We start from the raw sequence: 17,968 nt of genomic DNA on the forward strand, positions 1-17,968 counted from the left end.
GAGGATCTTTTTCCTCACGTCATCAGATTTTTTTTCCATCATTTTTTTGTTGGGTATTCAACTCATTTTTTGTAACTTTATTTGTCATTTTTTCGTCAATTTTTCCACCACATTTTTGTCATTTTTTTGGTTATTTTTCGTCAATTTCTTGTGACATTTTTGCCTCTTTTTCATCAATTTTTCCTCACTTTTTTGTCAATGTTTTCTCACTTTTTTGTCACATTTCCACCATTGTTTTCGTCTCAGTTCTGTTGCTATTTTCACAGCTTTTTTCCAGAAGCTTTTGGACTGGGGTAAAGCCAAACTGGAGAAAATGTGCTCGGTTCAGGTGGGAGTTAAGGGGTTAAAGGGGGGGTATTATGCAAAATCGACTTGTCACATGTGTGCCCGCCCTTCCAGGCCAGCGCCCGCGAGCGCCGCCTCCCACGAGCGTGAGATTAGCCTTTTGTCTGAAATGTGACCGCTCTTTTTAATAAAGTGCACGGCGAGGAGCGAGACGAGGCGGCGGAGGGAAGGCAACGACCCGCGGACAAAAGGAAATGGAAAAAACCACCGCGGACACTTTCAATTATCAAAACAAGCCACGTGTGGAGACGCAGCCGAGTACTTCACATATGTGCTGTTAGAGTACTTCACATATGTGCTGTCAGAGTACTTCACATATGTGCTGTCAGAGTACTTCATATATGTGCTGTCAGAGTACTTCACATATGTGCTGTCAGAGTACTTCACATATGTGCTGTTAGAGTACTTCATATATGTGCTGTCAGAGTACTTCACATATGTGCTGTCAGAGTACTTCACATATGTGCTGTCAGAGTACTTCACATATGTGCTGTCAGAGTACTTCACATATGTGCTGTCAGAGTACTTCATATATGTGCTGTCAGAGTACTTCATATATGTGCTGTCAGAGTACTTCATATATGTGCTGTCAGAGTACTTCACATATGTGCTGTCAGAGTACACATATGTGCTGTCAGAGTACTTCATATATGTGCTGTCAGAGTACTTCATATATGTGCTGTCAGAGTACTTCATATATGTGCTGTCAGAGTACTTCATATATGTGCTGTCAGAGTACTTCATATATGTGCTGTCAGAGTACTTCATATATGTGCTGTCAGAGTACTTCATATATGTGCTGTCAGAGTACTTCACATATGTGCTGTCAGAGTACACATATGTGCTGTCAGAGTACTTCACATATGTGCTGTCAGAGTACTTCACACATGTGCTGTCAGAGTACTTCACACATGTGCTGTCAGAGTACTTCACACATGTGCTGTCAGAGTACTTCATATATGTGCTGTCAGAGTACTTCATATATGTGCTGTCAGAGTACTTCATATATGTGCTGTCAGAGTACTTCATATATGTGCTGTCAGAGTACTTCACATATGTGCTGTCAGAGTACACATATGTGCTGTCAGAGTACTTCATATATGTGCTGTCAGAGTACTTCATATATGTGCTGTCAGAGTACTTCACATATGTGCTGTCAGAGTACACATATGTGCTGTCAGAGTACTTCATATATGTGCTGTCAGAGTACTTCATATATGTGCTGTCAGAGTACTTCACATATGTGCTGTCAGAGTACACATATGTGCTGTCAGAGTACTTCATATATGTGCTGTCAGAGTACTTCACATATGTGCTGTCAGAGTACACATATGTGCTGTCAGAGTACTTCATATATGTGCTGTCAGAGTACTTCACACATGTGCTGTCAGAGTACTTCACATATGTGCTGTCAGAGTACTTCACACATGTGCTGTCAGAGTACTTCACATATGTGCTGTCAGAGTACTTCACATATGTGCTGTCAGAGTACTTCACATATGTGCTGTCAGAGTACTTCACATATGTGCTGTCAGAGTACTTCACATATGTGCTGTCAGAGTACTTCACATACGTATCACGATGTAGTTATAAGGAGTTGACATCTGCAACACAGCTTCGTAAATGGCTAACACACACGCTAACACACATGCTAACACGCTAACACACACGCTAACACACACGCTAACACACATGCTAACACGCTAACACACACGCTAAAACACACGCTAACACACACGCTAACACAAGCTAACACACACGCTAACACACACGCTAACACGTGTTCTGATTGACTCACATCAGGTGTTACATTATGGGATTTGCGTTGGTTATAAAAGTGAATCCACGTTGGTTCAGGTGAAGCTTCACAAACTTCCATCAGAGACAGTCACAGAAAAACAGTTTTGGTGAAAGTCGCCGAATCACGGAGAGAAAAAACAACTTCTGGCGAGCGGCCTCTTCTTTAGGAAGGTTGAATAAAGGTTGAATAAAGTCCTCGTAGCCAAAAGCACTTTTCTCCGTGACATTATCGTTAGGTAAGAAACAGAACAGGCGTGTCCAGAGTAGGTTAGAAGGAGCTCCTTCTTCACAGCTTCCAGTGCAAACATGACGCTCAGGGGGGGGCGTTTGTTTTCTCTACAGGGGCAGCGCGGACGCTCGGGCACTTCCTTTTTTTCTTCTTCCCTTTATTTCTTTCTTGCAACAGAAATAATGAAAAGGCTATTTAATGAATCAAAATCAGGCCGTAAGGACGTCATTAAAGGTCCGTAATGACAAATGACAAAAAAACGTCACAACTCACTGGTTTTCCAGGAGAGGGCGGAGCAGCTGGATTCAGGAGGATGACTGAGAACTACGTGAATGAAGCGAAAAAACACTCTGGGGGTGTTTTTGAGAAGGAAATAGCGAAAGAACATGATTAAAAACTCCAAAAAGTCAATTTTAAGACCTTTAAGACTTGAGTGATGTTGCAGTATATTGTGGCTTCTTGCGACACTGATTGCATCACCTACTGTATACACCACGATACCAGTTTTTTGCAATATATTGTGCTTCCCTAGTCCCCACTTTCCGACATAGAAACAATAATCAACTGGGTAAAATGACGTCATATCTCTGGAAAACGAGCTCCCTGTGTCACATGAACGCATTATTTATGTTAACATCACTGAGCGCTGCATCTGCTTTTCAAACCTTTCAAATCCGTTCGTTCACGCAGCCTTTCCCGCGTCAAAGCCGACAGAGCGGAGACAGTTCAGCTCACGCCGAGCCTCTGCACTCGTCATAAACACGTTTCCTCCAGGACACGTAATGGAAAACCCACAGTTCATTAGCATTTTCCTCGTAGCTTGGACGTCCCGCTGCTCTGTGTATTTGACTTGGTTGAACGGGCGCAGTTACTTCAGTTTCACGGTGTATCCTCGTATATTAGTACTTTACTGTCCTCCATAAAAGCCTGTGTTCAGCTCTGTGGGTTTAGGACCTCGTTACCGCCCACTCTTCATACAGTTAGGGTTATTTACTGCTAATGAGGCTGTAATCCAGAAGATGCTAATGTAAATGTAGCGCTAACATAATAGTGTAAGAAAGGGATTTGAAAAAGAAGGAAAGGATAAACTGAACTGAAGCGTGGACTCACTGGTATGATCCATCGCGTCTGAGTAAACGCAGCTCGGGCTGAAATGGATGAGTGTGTGTTTCTTTGCGAGACAGTGCAGCCTCAGTGTGATGGATGCGCTGAGGAAACTCGCATTAATACACCTCGGTTAGAACTGAGCGGTCCACGCCAGGACCAGACTCTGGAGAAACAGGACTGAGACGGGGCTGATGTTAGGTTTAAGAACGACAAGAACCGGGAGAATGTGGCGCCTGTAAATATCATTAATGTAGAAGTAAAGGTGCTCGTTACAAACTCGCTCTTTGTCCTCCAGCTCCAGGTTTATTTATACTTCACTGTTAACTCTTACCACCCGCCTGATAAAATGCATTCTGTCCTCTTTGGCCATTATATAGATACAGACGGAATCGCCCATATATGGTCATTTTTGAAAACAGTTAAGGGGGAAAACAATTTTGAAAAAATGAAAATTTTCTCTAATTATTCAAAAACTACTGTAACAAATGCTGAATTATGAACATAGTTTTCTACTAAATAATGATACAAAGACATGGAGAGGAGCAAAGTGGTTCAACAGCCCATAAATACATGAATAACGGAGAATGCTAACTTGATGCTACATGTTAGCATCGGGCTAATGCTAACGGTTAGCTAGCACTTGCTACAACTGCCGTTTTTTCACTTCTACTGAACAATCAGTTGCGACAAAATATCCATATGGGCCCGATTTACACTTGACTTTATTTATGTGATAAATAAGTTGATATTCCACCAGAAAATGGCTAAAAAGAGTGGAAAATTGTGTTTCTCTAAAGATTCTATTTTCCCCCTCGGCGAAGCCACGCCCCCTTCTATGACGAGATGCCGTCTGTATCTATAGGTCTGTAACACGTCATTTGAAAGCTAATCTTTGAAAACTGATCTTTTTCCTCACGTTGTTGCTGTGTTGTGTCACCTTTTTCATGTTTTATTTATTTTTATTTTTGTCACATTTTTGTTGAGTTTTTTTTGTTGATTTTTTGTCATTTTTTGTTGAATTTTTGTCTTTTTTTTTTAAATTTTGGTTAATGTTTTGTCAAATTTTTGTTGAATTTTTGTCATTTCTTGTTGAGTTTTTGTCACATTTTTGTTTAATTTTGGTCAATTTTTTGTCAAATTTGTGTTGATTTTTTGTCATTTTTTGTTGAATTTTTGTCACATTTTTGCTGAGTTTTTGTCACATCTTTGTTGATTTTTTGTTACATTTTTGTTGAGTTTTTGTCACTTTTTTGTTGCGTTTTCATCCTTGTTTTCTCCTCATTTTTTGTCGCTGTTTTGGAGCTTTTTTCTCAAGAAGCTTTTTGATTAGGGTAAAGCCAAACTGGAGAAAATGGGATCCGTTCAGGTGGGAGTTAAGAGGTTAAAGTACCGGTATCGCACAAAAATGTAACGGAACTATCAAGAACCAGAAAACAGCAATAATAATGTGTGTTTTTTTTGGATTCTAGAAGTACCTGAACTTATTGTTGACACCATCCTGGTATTGTTTAACCGTACCCAGCCCGAGTCATCCTTGCGTTATCGTCATTTTAAAAAGGTGCGTCAGCGTAATATAGTTATCGTCACTGGTCTGCTCCATCGCCTTTTCCTGAAGGCCTTTTTCTCAATGCAAAGCAAATTCAACAAGTGACTGAATAAACAGCCTTCTGGTCTGGTTTCATGCTCCGTGTCCATAGTGGCTGTTGCTGAAAGAAACTCACTCTGCGCCGATGGAGCGAGAGATGACAGCGATTCCTGCTCCATGAATGCTGTACGAACACTCTCACGCTGAACCAGGGCTGGGCAAAGAATCAAATTTTAATCTATCACTTTTTGGGTTCATTTTGTCAGACACTAGGGTTAAAGATGCGTGGTTGACGTGTCACTTATCACACAAGTTATCAGTAGTAAGAACACTTTTCGAACGGGCCACCCTCATTACGAACGCAATAGACCCGGAGGAGGAGGAGAAACACATTGAACAAGCACTCACACAATGCCAGTACCCAAAATGGGCCATAAACAAAGGAAAACAGCAAGTCCACAACAAAGAAAACACAAAATCGGGAGCAACGTCAAAACAAAAGAAAAAAGAAGCCGGGGGAATACAAAAGCATAGTTACTTTGCCATATGTCAGAGGAATAACAGAACCCATCCAGAGAGCAATGAGCACAGTTGTAAAACCACACACAAAACGGAGGCAGCTTCTAGTACATCCGACAGACTGAACACCACAGGGGGGAAAATGCAACGCAATTTACGAGATACCATGCAAATCATGCAATAAATCATACAGAGGAGAAACAGGACGACCTTTCCACATAAGAAAAAAGGAACATCAAACAGAATGCGAAAAAGAAACAAGGGGACGACTCACACGAACAAAAAAAGAAAAGGCAGAACAGGAGAATTTAAAATCAGCTATTTCGGACCAAAAGAAACAACCACATCATGGACTGGGACGAGGCTCGGGTCTTTGGATCGGAAACCAATCAATTCAAACGCTGGATAAAAGAAGCCATCAGGAAACGGAGCACCGACACCATCAACCTTGACGAAGGAGCGTTTCTCCTGTCCCACACCTGGGGCACCCTCCTCCAATGATTACGCCCCCTGTCGCCCTGAATCCACCGGGCGGCAGGGGGCGTGGCCAGTCTGTCGGACCTGTTGGGACCGTCAGACTGGTCACGCCTCGGAAGTAACAGATAAGTGATAAGTGGCACGGCCTGCAGAGGGCGCTGAAACATGTAAAGGTAAAAGATCTTTAACATCTCAAAGTGTCTGACAAAATGAACCCAAAAAGTGATACTATGACTCAAGTAGACACAATGAACGTTACGAAGTTTAAACTTTAATCGAATCATGATTTTAATAAAGGTGGATCTCGATAATCGTGTGGTGCGCTTTAATGGAGGAGAATTGGCCAGACCTGTCACATTCTGGAAAATAATATGGACGGCGCAGCTGCAGCGCCTGTCAGGTCAATCCCAGGGAAACACTCGGCCCAAACAAACAGGAAGCACAGGATGATACATGCGGCACAAAGAGGACCTGGGGATTTTACTGTAAAATCAGCTACAAAGTCGTCCAGGAAAGACCACATTATTGTTTTTTTTCTTTTAAACAAAAAAATCGAGTAGAAAAATCGAAATCGATCAATATGGGGAAATTAATGACTTTTTTCCTAAATCACTCAGCCCTACACCGAACTACAAATCACCACTAATCATCACGAAAAGGACACGCTCTGTCGTGGACTCAACTAATTTGCTCATCAACAGAACTCAGAAGAAACACAGTATTTAACTATTATAGCAGCTGCAAAAAGTATTTTAAATGTATATTGTTAATTGAGTTGCAGCTCTTCTTGATTGATGAAAACAGCTCAACGTCATGAAGGACGTGACTAGACAGAACGAAGTGAAAGAAGAGCAGAGCCACACTGGCACCAGAGCAAAAAGACTTTACACTTAACCTCTTAACTCCCACCTGAACCAAGTTTGGCTTTACCCAAATCTAAAAGCTTATTTAACCCCTTAACTCCCACCTGAACCGAGCACATTTTCTCCAGTTTGGCTTTACCCCAGTCCAAAAGCTTCTGGAAAAAAGCTGTGAAAAGGCAACAAAACTGAGACGAAAACAATGATGGAAATGTGACAAAAAAGTGGCAAAAATGTCACAAGAAATTGACAAAAATTGACGAAAGAAATTACAAAAATGTGACAAAAAATGACAAAAAACATTACAAAAATGTGACAAAATGTGACAAAAAATGACCAAAATACGATTAAATTTTTTTAATAAAAATGTGATGAAAATTTGACAAAAAAAATTACAAAATATTTACGAAAAAATTAGAAAAAAGTAACAAAAATGAGTTGAATACCCAACAAAAAAATGATGGAAAAAAAATCTGATGACCTGAGGAAAAAGATCCTCTCGGTTTAGGCGGGAGTTAAGAGGTTAAGAGGCTTTATACAAATAAAAATACAAAGGACAAAATGGCAACAATCTCCGGAAACAGAATTCTGTACTTTGGTCCATTTATTTTTCCTATGTCTGTTACCACTTCGCCTGAAACATTGCAAATTATGAACAATCCAGATGTTTCCAGCTGTTCTTAACCCATGGACCTCATTCAGATGGAGTCAAAGCCTGGTTAGAAGTCATTAGAAGTAACGTGGAAAAGTCTATTCTGATCCAAATGTCTTTCATAAACACCCGGATTGTCCCAAAGCTGCACCTGCTCTGCATCGTCGATATAAACGCTGGAGCTTTTCCTTTCCCGCCTCTGCTCCTCTCTCTCCACTGCAGAGGCTGAACTCAAGTTTCCCTCAGCGAGCGGGCAATGAGGCGCCTCCTTATCTTCAAACAAACCTCACAAAAGCTCAGGGGGAAACAATCAGAGGCCGATAAAACGACACAGCTGCACACGAGACCACGATGCTTCAAATCAAATCAATAACACAGTGCCACCCGGTCACCACGTCAGGATATTATTTCATATATTAGAGCAGAGATCTGAAGCTGAACCAGTGTTAACCAACGCTGTCCCGCCCTCGCTCGCCCTCGCTCTGCCCGCAGCCTCAGTTTGATGGATGGCGTACAGTCCGTGGTATAAACGCACATTAATCTCTTGAGTGTGTGGAGTGACCCTCGAGGCTCAGACTGAACACAGCCTCTGTTTGGTCTCGCTCATAAAAATAACAGTAAAACAGTGACAGGAGCGACGGTATTTGACTAAAGCGAGAGCCACGTTTGTGCAGGATTAGAACGTCACGCGGGCGTCTCCCTCAGCTCACCCTTTTAGGACGCTTTGTTCAGTATCGCTTTCAGGAAGTGGCTCCACCATGGCTGTGTCGCTCCCTGGTCTTTCCCACACATTCATCCACAAACAGCTGCAGAGCCAACGATCCAGACCGTTTTTCATGATATTCGTAGCACCACAGTGTATTCTGTGTTATAGATATGGACACACGTTGTGGCTCGTTTGAAAGGTGAGACTCTCAGCTCTCCGTAGGTGAAAACCGTTTAATCCTATGTGCCTCGGTTCCTGAGAAATCTAAGCTAAACAGAGGCTAGTTTAGATCAAAATCAGTGATTTTTTTTTTCTAGATTCGGAGATAGTGTTTTATGAAACTCTCTCCTTTCTGATTAACGCGTCTCCCCTCCTCTCTCCTCTCCCATTGTCTCCTCTCTCTCTCCTCTCTCATTGTCTCCTCTCTCTCCTCCTCTCTCATCCTCTCCTCTCTCATCCTCTCCTCTCTCTCTCCTCCTCTCTCATCCTCTCCTCTCTCCTCCTCTCTCCTCCTCTGTCATCTCTCTCATCCTCTCCTCTCTCTCCTCCTCTCTCATCCTTTCCTCTCTCTCTCCTCTCTCCTCCTCTCCTCTCCTCTCCTCTCTCTCATCTCTCTCTCCTCTCTCCTCCTCTCCTCTCTCTCCTCTCCTCTCCTCTCTCTCCTCTCTCTCATCCTCCTCTCATCCTCTCCTCTCTCATCCTCTCCTCTCTCATCCTCTCCTCTCTCTCTCCTCTCTTCTCTCTCCTCTTTAATCCTCTCCTCACTCCTCTCTCTCATCCTCTCCTCTCTCTCTCCTCTCTCCTCCTCTCCTCTCCTCTCTCTCCTCTCCTCTCTCTCATCTCTCTCTCCTCTCTCCTCCTCTCCTCTCTCTCCTCTCCTCTCTTCTCCTCTCTCTCCTCTCCTCTCTCATCCTCTCCTCCTCTCATCCTCTCCTCTCTCATCCTCTCCTCTCTCTCTCCTCTCTTCTCTCTCCTCTTTAATCCTCTCCTCACTCCTCTCTCTCATCCTCTCCTCTCTATCTCCTCTCTCCTCTCTCATCCTCTCCTCTCCTCTCTCCTCCTCTCCTCTCTCTCTCTCATCCTCTCTCTCTCCTCCTCTCTCATCCTCTCGCTCCTCCTCTCTTCTCTCTCCTCTCTCTCTCTCATCTCTCTCCTCCTCTCTCTCTCCTCCTCTCTCCTCTCTCTCCTCTCTCTCATCTCTCTCCTCTCTCTCTCTCCTCCTCTCTCCTCTCTCTCTCTCCTCTCTCTCTCTCATCTCTCTCCTCTCTCTCCTCTCTCTCCTCCTCTCTCCTCTCTCTCTCCTCTCTCTCATCTCTCTCCTCTCTCTCTCTCATCTCTCTCCTCCTCTCTCCTCTCTCTCTCTCCTCTCTCTCTCTCCTCTCTCTCATCTCTCTCCTCCTCTCTCCTCTCTCTCTCTCTCTCTCATCTCTCTCCTCTCTCTCTCTCTCATCTCTCTCCTCCTCTCTCCTCTCTCTCTCTCTCTCTCATCTCTCTCCTCCTCTCTCTCTCTCATCTCTCTCCTCCTCTCTCCTCTCTCTCTCTCCTCTCTCTCTCCTCTCTCTCTCTCATCTCTCTCCTCTCTCTCCTCCTCTCTCCTCCTCTCTCCTCTCTCTCATCTCTCTCCTCCTCTCTCTCTCATCTCTCTCTCTCTCATCTCTCTCCTCCTCTCTCCTCTCTCTCTCTCCTCTCTCTCTCTCATCTCTCTCCTCCTCTCTCATCTGTCTCCTCCTCTCTCCTCTCTCTCATCTCTCTCCTCCTCTCTCATCTCTCTCCTCCTCTGTCATCTCTCTCATCCTCTCCTCTCTCTCCTCCTCTCTCATCCTTTCCTCTCTCTCTCCTCTCTCCTCCTCTCCTCTCCTCTCTTCTCTCTCATCTCTCTCTCCTCTCTCCTCCTCTCCTCTCTCTCCTCTCCTCTCTTCTCCTCTCTCTCCTCTCCTCTCTCATCCTCTCCTCCTCTCATCCTCTCCTCTCTCATCCTCTCCTCTCTCTCTCCTCTCTTCTCTCTCCTCTTTAATCCTCTCCTCACTCCTCTCTCTCATCCTCTCCTCTCTATCTCCTCTCTCATCCTCTCCTCTCCTCCTCTCTCATCCTCTCGCTCCTCCTCTCTTCTCTCTCCTCTCTCTCTCTCATCTCTCTCCTCTCTCTCCTCCTCTCTCATCCTCTCTCTCTCCTCCTCTCTCCTCTCTCTCCTCTCTCTCCTCTCTCTCCTCTCTCTCTCTCTCCTCTCTCTCTCTCCTCTCTCTCATCTCTCTCCTCCTCTCTCCTCTCTCTCTCCTCTCTCTCATCTCTCTCCTCCTCTCTCCTCGCTCTCTCTCTCTCTCCTCTCTCTCTCATCTCTCTCCTCCTCTCTCCTCCTCTCCTCTCTCTCTCCTCTCTCTCTCCTCTCTCTCTCCTCTCTCTCTCTCATCTCTCTCCTCTCTCTCCTCCTCTCTCCTCCTCTCCTCTCTCTCTCCTCTCTCTCTCCTCTCTCTCTCCTCTCTCTCTCTCATCTCTCTCCTCTCTCTCCTCCTCTCTCCTCTCTCTCTCTCATCTCTCTCCTCTCTCTCTCTCATCTCTCTCCTCCTCTCTCCTCCTCTCTCCTCTCTCTCTCCTCTCTCTCTCCTCTCTTCTCCTCTCTCTCCTCTCCTCCTCCTCTCCTCTCTCTCTCCTCTCTCTCTCCTCTCTCATCCTCTCCTCTCTCTCTCCTCTCTCATCCTCTCCTCTCTCTCTCCTCTCCTCTCTTCTCCTCTCTCCTCTCTCTCCTCCTCTCTCATCCTCTCCTCTCTCTCCTCTCTCATCCTCTCGCTCCTCCTCTCTTCTCCTCACCCCTCTCTCTCATCCTCTCCTCTCTCTCTCCTCTCCTCTCTTCTCCTCTCTTCTCCTCTCTCATCCTCCTCCTCTCCTCTCTCTCTCCTCTCTCTCATCCTCTCTCTCTCTCCTCTCTCTCCTCCTCTCTCATCCTCTCCTCTCTCTCCTCTCTCTCCTCTCTCCTCCTCTCTTCTCCTCTCTCCTCTCTCTCCTCCTCTCTCATCCTCTCCTCTCTCTCCTCTCTCATCCTCTCGCTCCTCCTCTCTTCTCCTCACCCCTCTCTCTCATCTCTCCCCTCTCTCATCTCTCTCCTCTCTCTCATCTCTCTCCTCTCTCTCATCTCTCTCCTCCTCCTCTCTCATATCTCTCCTCCTCCTCTCTCCTCCTCGCTCCTCCTCTCTCCTCTCTCTCATCTCTCTCCTCTCTCTCTCCTCCTCATCTCTCTCCTCCTCTCTCCTCTCTGTCCTCCTCTCTCCTCCTCTCTCCTCTCTCTCATCTCTCTCCTCTCTCTCTCCTCTCCTCCTCATCTCTCTCCTCCTCTCTCCTCTCTCTCATCTCTCTCCTCCTCTCTTTCCTCTCTCTCCTCCTCTCTCCTCTCTCCTCTCTGTACAGACACTAACATTATGTGAAGAGGAAAACGCCTAAATATTTCCGTTTCAAGTCAGTTTTCAGCGACATCATCGTCTCATGTTCTGAAACACGCGTGTTCTCGATCTCTCTTTATGGCGTGTGCGTTTAAACATCCTGGTTCTGGATTGAAGACTTTAACAGGATGTTTCTCAGTCGTCCTTGGACCGATTTTAACCATTTAAAATGTAGTTTAACTGAGGTCTTGGGCTGGTTCTAATCCCGGGTGAACAGCGTGACTGATTCATGATTGATGAGAGCAGGTCGTCACGGTCGGAGTTCACACAGGCCGGGCTCGAGGAGAAACGGGTCGACATTTGGTCTGGACTTTGGGGTTTCTACTTTCTTTTCTTCCTTTTGTGCTGAATGCGGTAAAACCTAAAGGTCCCTCTGTTTCTGTAACGCTTTAAACGGCCCACGGTCCAGTGCTCCCCGGCTCTGCACTGCGGTCTGAGCCTCACACACAGGTGCTTCATCCGGGAGCGGGGACGGGCCCACAGCGCCCTCTGGTGGCTCACGCAGGGATCGCAGGCGGCACAAACTCACATGGAGGGTAGATGTAGAAATAACAGGCATCGAAAGGGTTAGATTTGTCTTTTTTTTACTCCGAGAAAACCAGCTACAAATCTTCACTTTCCACCTGCCGTGTTTCGCCTTAAAATCTTAAATATTTCTATAAACTTATGTGACGAAATGAGTTATGAAAATCTGCCACTACAGGAAATCAAAAAAACTGTAAGAAATAATTTTAATGCCAATCTTCACCCATCCCGAGGGCTGATGAAAATAGAAAAACATTCCATTTAAACGTTTTAAATAAAGTTGTGTAAATATTTGTAATAACAGGGGTCATTTGTGTGCATTCTGACAAATAGAGGGCTAAAATAAAAAATAAAAACAAAAAAAAATTTGCACACATGAGACCCATCATGAGAACATGGGAAACAACTGGGTTTTGTGGCATTTTGAGCGGGACAGAGCTTGTGAAAGTTTTGTCTCTAAAGTTTCCAACAATGTGTAACCCATGTAAATCTGATCATATTTGGAGAAGATGTGGCAAGTTGAATTTAGGAACTGGAAATATGTCAAAGAGAGGAATCGGCCTCTAAACTTTTGGGCGGTTCTCACCTCTCTGGGAGTGACAATAGGGCTCATTTACATCTCATTTACATAAAGCCATCCCGCTGTAAAGCCCCCCCTGTCGGGCCATGTGTGTGAGGGTTCAGAGTTCACTCACTCAAACACATAGGCTGTATCCGAATGTCCACACTATCCCCTGACCCCTCATTCACTACATAGGCCGCACTATATAGTCGACTATATAGTCACTGATTCTGTTGGCGATTTGGACACAAGACACTACTTTCTCCGAGCTGCGTGACGTCACGTGCGCTGCGGCTGCAGATACAGAACGACTGTTTTGGCACTTTTACAGGCGTTTTATTTGACATTTAAATTAAAATTAAAACTATGATCACAAAAAAAGGAAGAAAAAAACAATACCTCTCCAGCGTGAGCTCAGAGACGTGCTGAAAGTCGGTCAGAGCCCGGTGTCCGAAGCAGATTGAGTGACTACATCTGCTAAAAGTCGCTAAACTCCAGGAATAAAGTATTTCTGTGATAAAGACCAAAGTCAGAGACAGTGGAATATTTATGGATAAATACGAGTCAGATACTTTATATTTCACATGGATTTTACATGAATGGCTTGGATTATTCGAGAGGAAGCTGTCGGTCATTTAACAGCTCAAGCTAAAGGTTAGCAGCTAACGTTAGCATCTTTTCACTGTAACCGGTTATATTTAGGTCGTTTATTCATGAGAAACACAAACACACGACTGAAACAGCTGATTTACTTCAGTCGTGTTTAGTTCAAAGACCTGTCTCTGTCAGGCTCTTCTCCGACTCTCGCAATGCATTGTGGTCTATATTAGGGCTGCTCGATTATAGAAAAAATAATAATCACGATTATTTTAGTAATAATTGAAATCCCGATTATTCAAACGATTATTTGTGGCCTTAAAAAAAAACTTTATTTTATTTATTCATTTTTATTATTATTTTAAAATACAACAATGGACTACATTTTCTTTGGAGAATAAGAGCATTTTTTTTTTAATATGCTCACGTTTCTAAACTAATCATATAGGGACACCTGCCCCCTGCTGGCCAGCCCTCACACCTGTCCAACAGAGCCGCGCGGCCTGATGACATCATCACACAGCGCTAATGTTTTTATGTCAAACCAAAGCCTGATCGTTTAGCTCGTGAAATGCGAAGGGAACAGAAACAATCATCTCAGCAGCATGAAGTAATAAGAGTTTGCTTTGAGCTCCGATGATCTGCTCCTGAAGAAGAGTTTTAGACTTTTCTTATAAACAAAACCAGTGCCTGAGCAAAGGATATCGAGGCTTCTAAAACAGCGGTGCTTCTTTCAGCACAAGGTGAGCTCTTAACAGTGGCGTTATCTCAAGAGTTAGGTATAAAACATATTAGTACAATATTATTTAGGCCTACAGTTCTGTCAGGCTGCGCTGGTGTTTCAGCTGATCAGACGCGTCACACAAACCGCGCAGGACGGACTTTTTGCGCTTTGGATGGACCAGCGGGAGGGCATCCTTAATAATCGTTTGTTCTCGATTATGCTATTTTTGTGATCGTCTAGTGTAATAATCGAAATCGTAATCGAATTTCGATTAATTGCACAGCCCTAGTCTATATTGACCCGTTTAGTGACCATCGATGCTCACTACTTTTCGAGATGCATTGTGGGAAATTTCGAGTGGACTACTTTTTTCTCTCTGGACATTCGGACACGCCTACAAAATGGCATGACCACTATATAGTCACTATATAGTCACTATATAGTCACTATATAGGGAATAGTGTGGACATTCGGATACAGCCATAAACTGATCCACAATAGGCGTCTGTATAAAACAGCAGCGATGCCTCCTCCCCAAACAACACTAGGAAACAGGAGACGAGCGTTTTCTAACGTGGAAACAGAGCGAGACGTCAGAGATCAACGAAAAACGCAAAATCCACCGGAATAAAAAGATACAAAACTTGCTTTTTTTAACTCTGAAGCTGAGGCCAAAGTGTGGTCCTGTCTGGGGAGCAAAGCAGCGTCTCTGTCCCGCTGTCGCTGCTTTGCTCAAGGCTCTTCATGAGGAAGCGGCGCCGCATAATCCCTGATTACTAAATCCACTTCAGAACACGTCCACGGTTCAGCTCGTCTGATCGAATCTTTGTCCATCCAACACAACCCGGTGTTTACCCAGTATGTAAATGCACACAGACAAAGCCACGCCCCTTTTCACTGCACGCTCCCAAACCTCCCTAAACAAGCCGGTTTGAACCTTTTAAATACACCAACACTGCAGCTTAAACATGGAGAGGCTTCTTCATGGCTTCAACTGAACCATTCTGCAAAAAAGCGGAAATCACCAACTCGGGCTGTGTCCCTGGTTCTGGTGACCAGGCACATATTTGGTATTTATTTCGTCATTTTTTGTTGCATTTTTGTAATTTTTTTAGTTGTGTTTTTGTCACATGATTTTACTCCCTCTGACGCTTTTTTCTTTTACATTTGGGTAAATCCAAACTGTAGTAAACGTGCTGTGTTGAGGTGGGGGTTCCTCACCAGTCAGAGCGCAGGGCCGGGTCAGAGCCTGTGGGTGGGGGAGGCTGTAAACCGTCACGACGCCCTGGGACGAGGCCACGGCGAGCAGCCCCAGCCTGGGCAGGAGCGGAGCCTGTGGGAAAACCAAACACCAGACGTCAGGACGAGCAGATTCTCCCACAGCTCCAACACGAGAGATTAAACCTTCACCTGTCGGTCGGAGTCCGGAGGCTCCCAGGCCCCAGACGGGCACCACTTCAGCCCCCACACGAAGCCTCTGTCCTGGGCCACGCTGTAGACCAGAGCGGGCTGGGAGTCCGGTCTGAAGAGGAGGAGGAGGAGACGTAAGTGAGGACAAACATTACCCTAGGACGCCTCTCACACTCTTAAAGCGAGACACGACTAAACTAACCCTTTACAATGACTTTTTAAGTAAAGGTCAGCACACTATAGAGACTTTGATGCTCGATTCTGCTCTAATTTTCAGTCAAGTCATGGCCACAGCCCCACACACGAAACAGCACAACTTTAAAACAGCAAAAGTTCACGACAACCACCATTTCAAGCTACATTTCAACCACGAACAGAGTTTAGCGGCACTTACTGAGTTTGGAGACGAACTGTTCAGCTTCACCTCGGCTGAGGCGCGTCTCTTTTTCTTATTAACCCCTTAACTCCCACCTGAACCGAGCACATTTTCTCCAGTTTGGCTTTTCCCCAGTCCAAAAGCTTCTGGAAAGAAGCTGTGAAAATAGCAACAAAACTGAGACGAAAAAAATGATGGAAATGTGACAAAAAAGGGACGAAAAATGGATGAAAAAATGACAAAAATGTGACAAAAATGTGAGAAAAAAATGACAAAAATGTGACAGAAAATGACCAAAAAATGACAAAAATGTGATAAAAAATTGACGAAAAAAATCTACAAAAAAATTGACGAAAAAAATGACAAAAATGTGACAAAAAATGACAAAAATGTGACAAAAAAAAGGACAAAAAAGTCACAAAAATGAGTTGAATACCCAACAAAAAAAATGATGAAAAAAAAAAATCTGATGACGTGAGGAAAAAGATCCTCTCGGTTCAGGCGGGAGTTAAGAGGTTAAAGACGTCCCATACTATAGCCAAGTGTAAAGCTTTGTAGTAGCGTTAGCCTAGCGCTGCGGTGTTGTGACATTGTTGACACTGTTGACCAATCGGGACATGCACACGTTTTCCCACGCTCACAAACACAGGCCTGTCTTTGCAGATTTGGGGTCAGTTTTTGAAGCCGGAGGAGAAATGAAGCGCACTGTGTTATAAAACATCCGCTGTAGTGCGTGTTCGCTCTTGCGATTCTCAGTCGTTATGTGTGAACCCGCAGACGTTCTATAATCGCACTGAATCCAGTCGTGTAGTGTGGACTGGATTCTATATAAAATCGTTTAAGACTAGGAAAGTTGTGCAGTGTGTGCTGACCTTAAAGGGACTATACAGAGTTTAAAAATGTTAAAATGATGTATTTTCCATCATGCACAAGCCCAGAGACAAGGTGGTGGAGGGGTTTGAGAGCTGATGAGATGATCCTGGCAGCTCTGTTGTCGGGGGCTTCATGTCCCTGGTAGGGTCTCCCAGGGCAAACAGGTCCTCGGTGACGGGTCAGATAAAGAGCGGTTCAGAAGCCCCTTATGAGAGACCAACAGGCCGGGTTAGAACCATGAGGCCGTCCTTCTGTGGACCCACCACCTGCAGGAGGAGCTATAGGGGCTGGTGTAATGTGATTTGGGAGCTCCAACAGCCGCCCCCACTACCCGGCAACAGAAAAGTGGAAGAAGATAGATGGCACAAGCTTATTGCCTGGCTCTGCCATACTCTTCCCTGTCCATTCCATGCAGGGAGTTAGTCTGGTCACGGAGCAATTGGAGCAGTTTGAACGGGCGGGCCTAACGCGCACAGATTGTCAGTGAAATAAACCAATTAGCGATTAGCGGACGTGACGACAGCCGTGTCCAATTAAACAAATATGAAGTGAATATAAACTCACGCGGAGAACGCGAGGCAAAATCCTTGACTACTTCATCCAATAATTAGTTTTGGCTGATGTTAACGTTAATTGAACTAAAAACACAGAGGTGCAGCGAGTGACGTAACCTTCTCATTTCTCTGTGACGGTCGTGATTGGTTCGGCTCGGCCTTAGCCGCCAATCAACAACTTGTCTACCGTGCGTGGCCAGACCCACCTTCTTTCGTGCAGAAAGAAGGTGGGTCTGGTTTATCAGGCTAACAAGCTTAACCCCTTAACTCCCACCTGAACCGAGCACATTTTCTCCAGCTTGGCTTGACCCCAATCTAAAAGCTTCTGGAAGAAAGCTGTGAAAATAGCAACAAAACTGAGACGAAAACAATGTTGGAAATGTGACAAAAAAGTGAGAAAACATTGACAAAAAAGTGACGAAAAATTTATGAAAAAGTGGCAAAAATGTGACAAAAAAAAGACAAAAACTTGATGAAAAAAATGATGAAAAAATGACAAAAATGTGATAAAAAATGTATGAGAAAAAGGACAAAAATGTGATGAAAATTTGACAAAAAAATGACAAAAAATTGACAAAAAATGACAAAAAATGACAAAAAATGACCAAAAAAATGACAAAAACGTTACAAAAATGA

General features: G+C 44.4%; 1 protein-coding gene across 2 annotated transcripts in view; it reads right to left on the reverse strand.

Moving 5' to 3' along the window:
• gtf3c2 (general transcription factor IIIC, polypeptide 2, beta) overlaps positions 1–17,968 on the reverse strand; it is a 48,554-nt gene that overhangs the window by 20,591 nt on the left and 9,995 nt on the right. For both annotated transcript variants that reach the window (XM_079572676.1, XM_079572675.1), the window contains exons 10-11: positions 15,530–15,641; positions 15,341–15,452 (exon numbers count right to left, since the gene is read on the reverse strand). In XM_079572676.1, coding sequence (XP_079428802.1) covers positions 15,341–15,452; positions 15,530–15,641 — 224 coding nt within the window. The remainder of the gene's footprint in view (positions 1–15,340; positions 15,453–15,529; positions 15,642–17,968) is intronic.

The sequence above is a fragment of the Gobius niger genome, assembly GCF_951799975.1.
Source record: "Gobius niger genome assembly, chromosome: 15".
Lineage (NCBI taxonomy): Eukaryota > Metazoa > Chordata > Actinopteri > Gobiiformes > Gobiidae > Gobius > Gobius niger.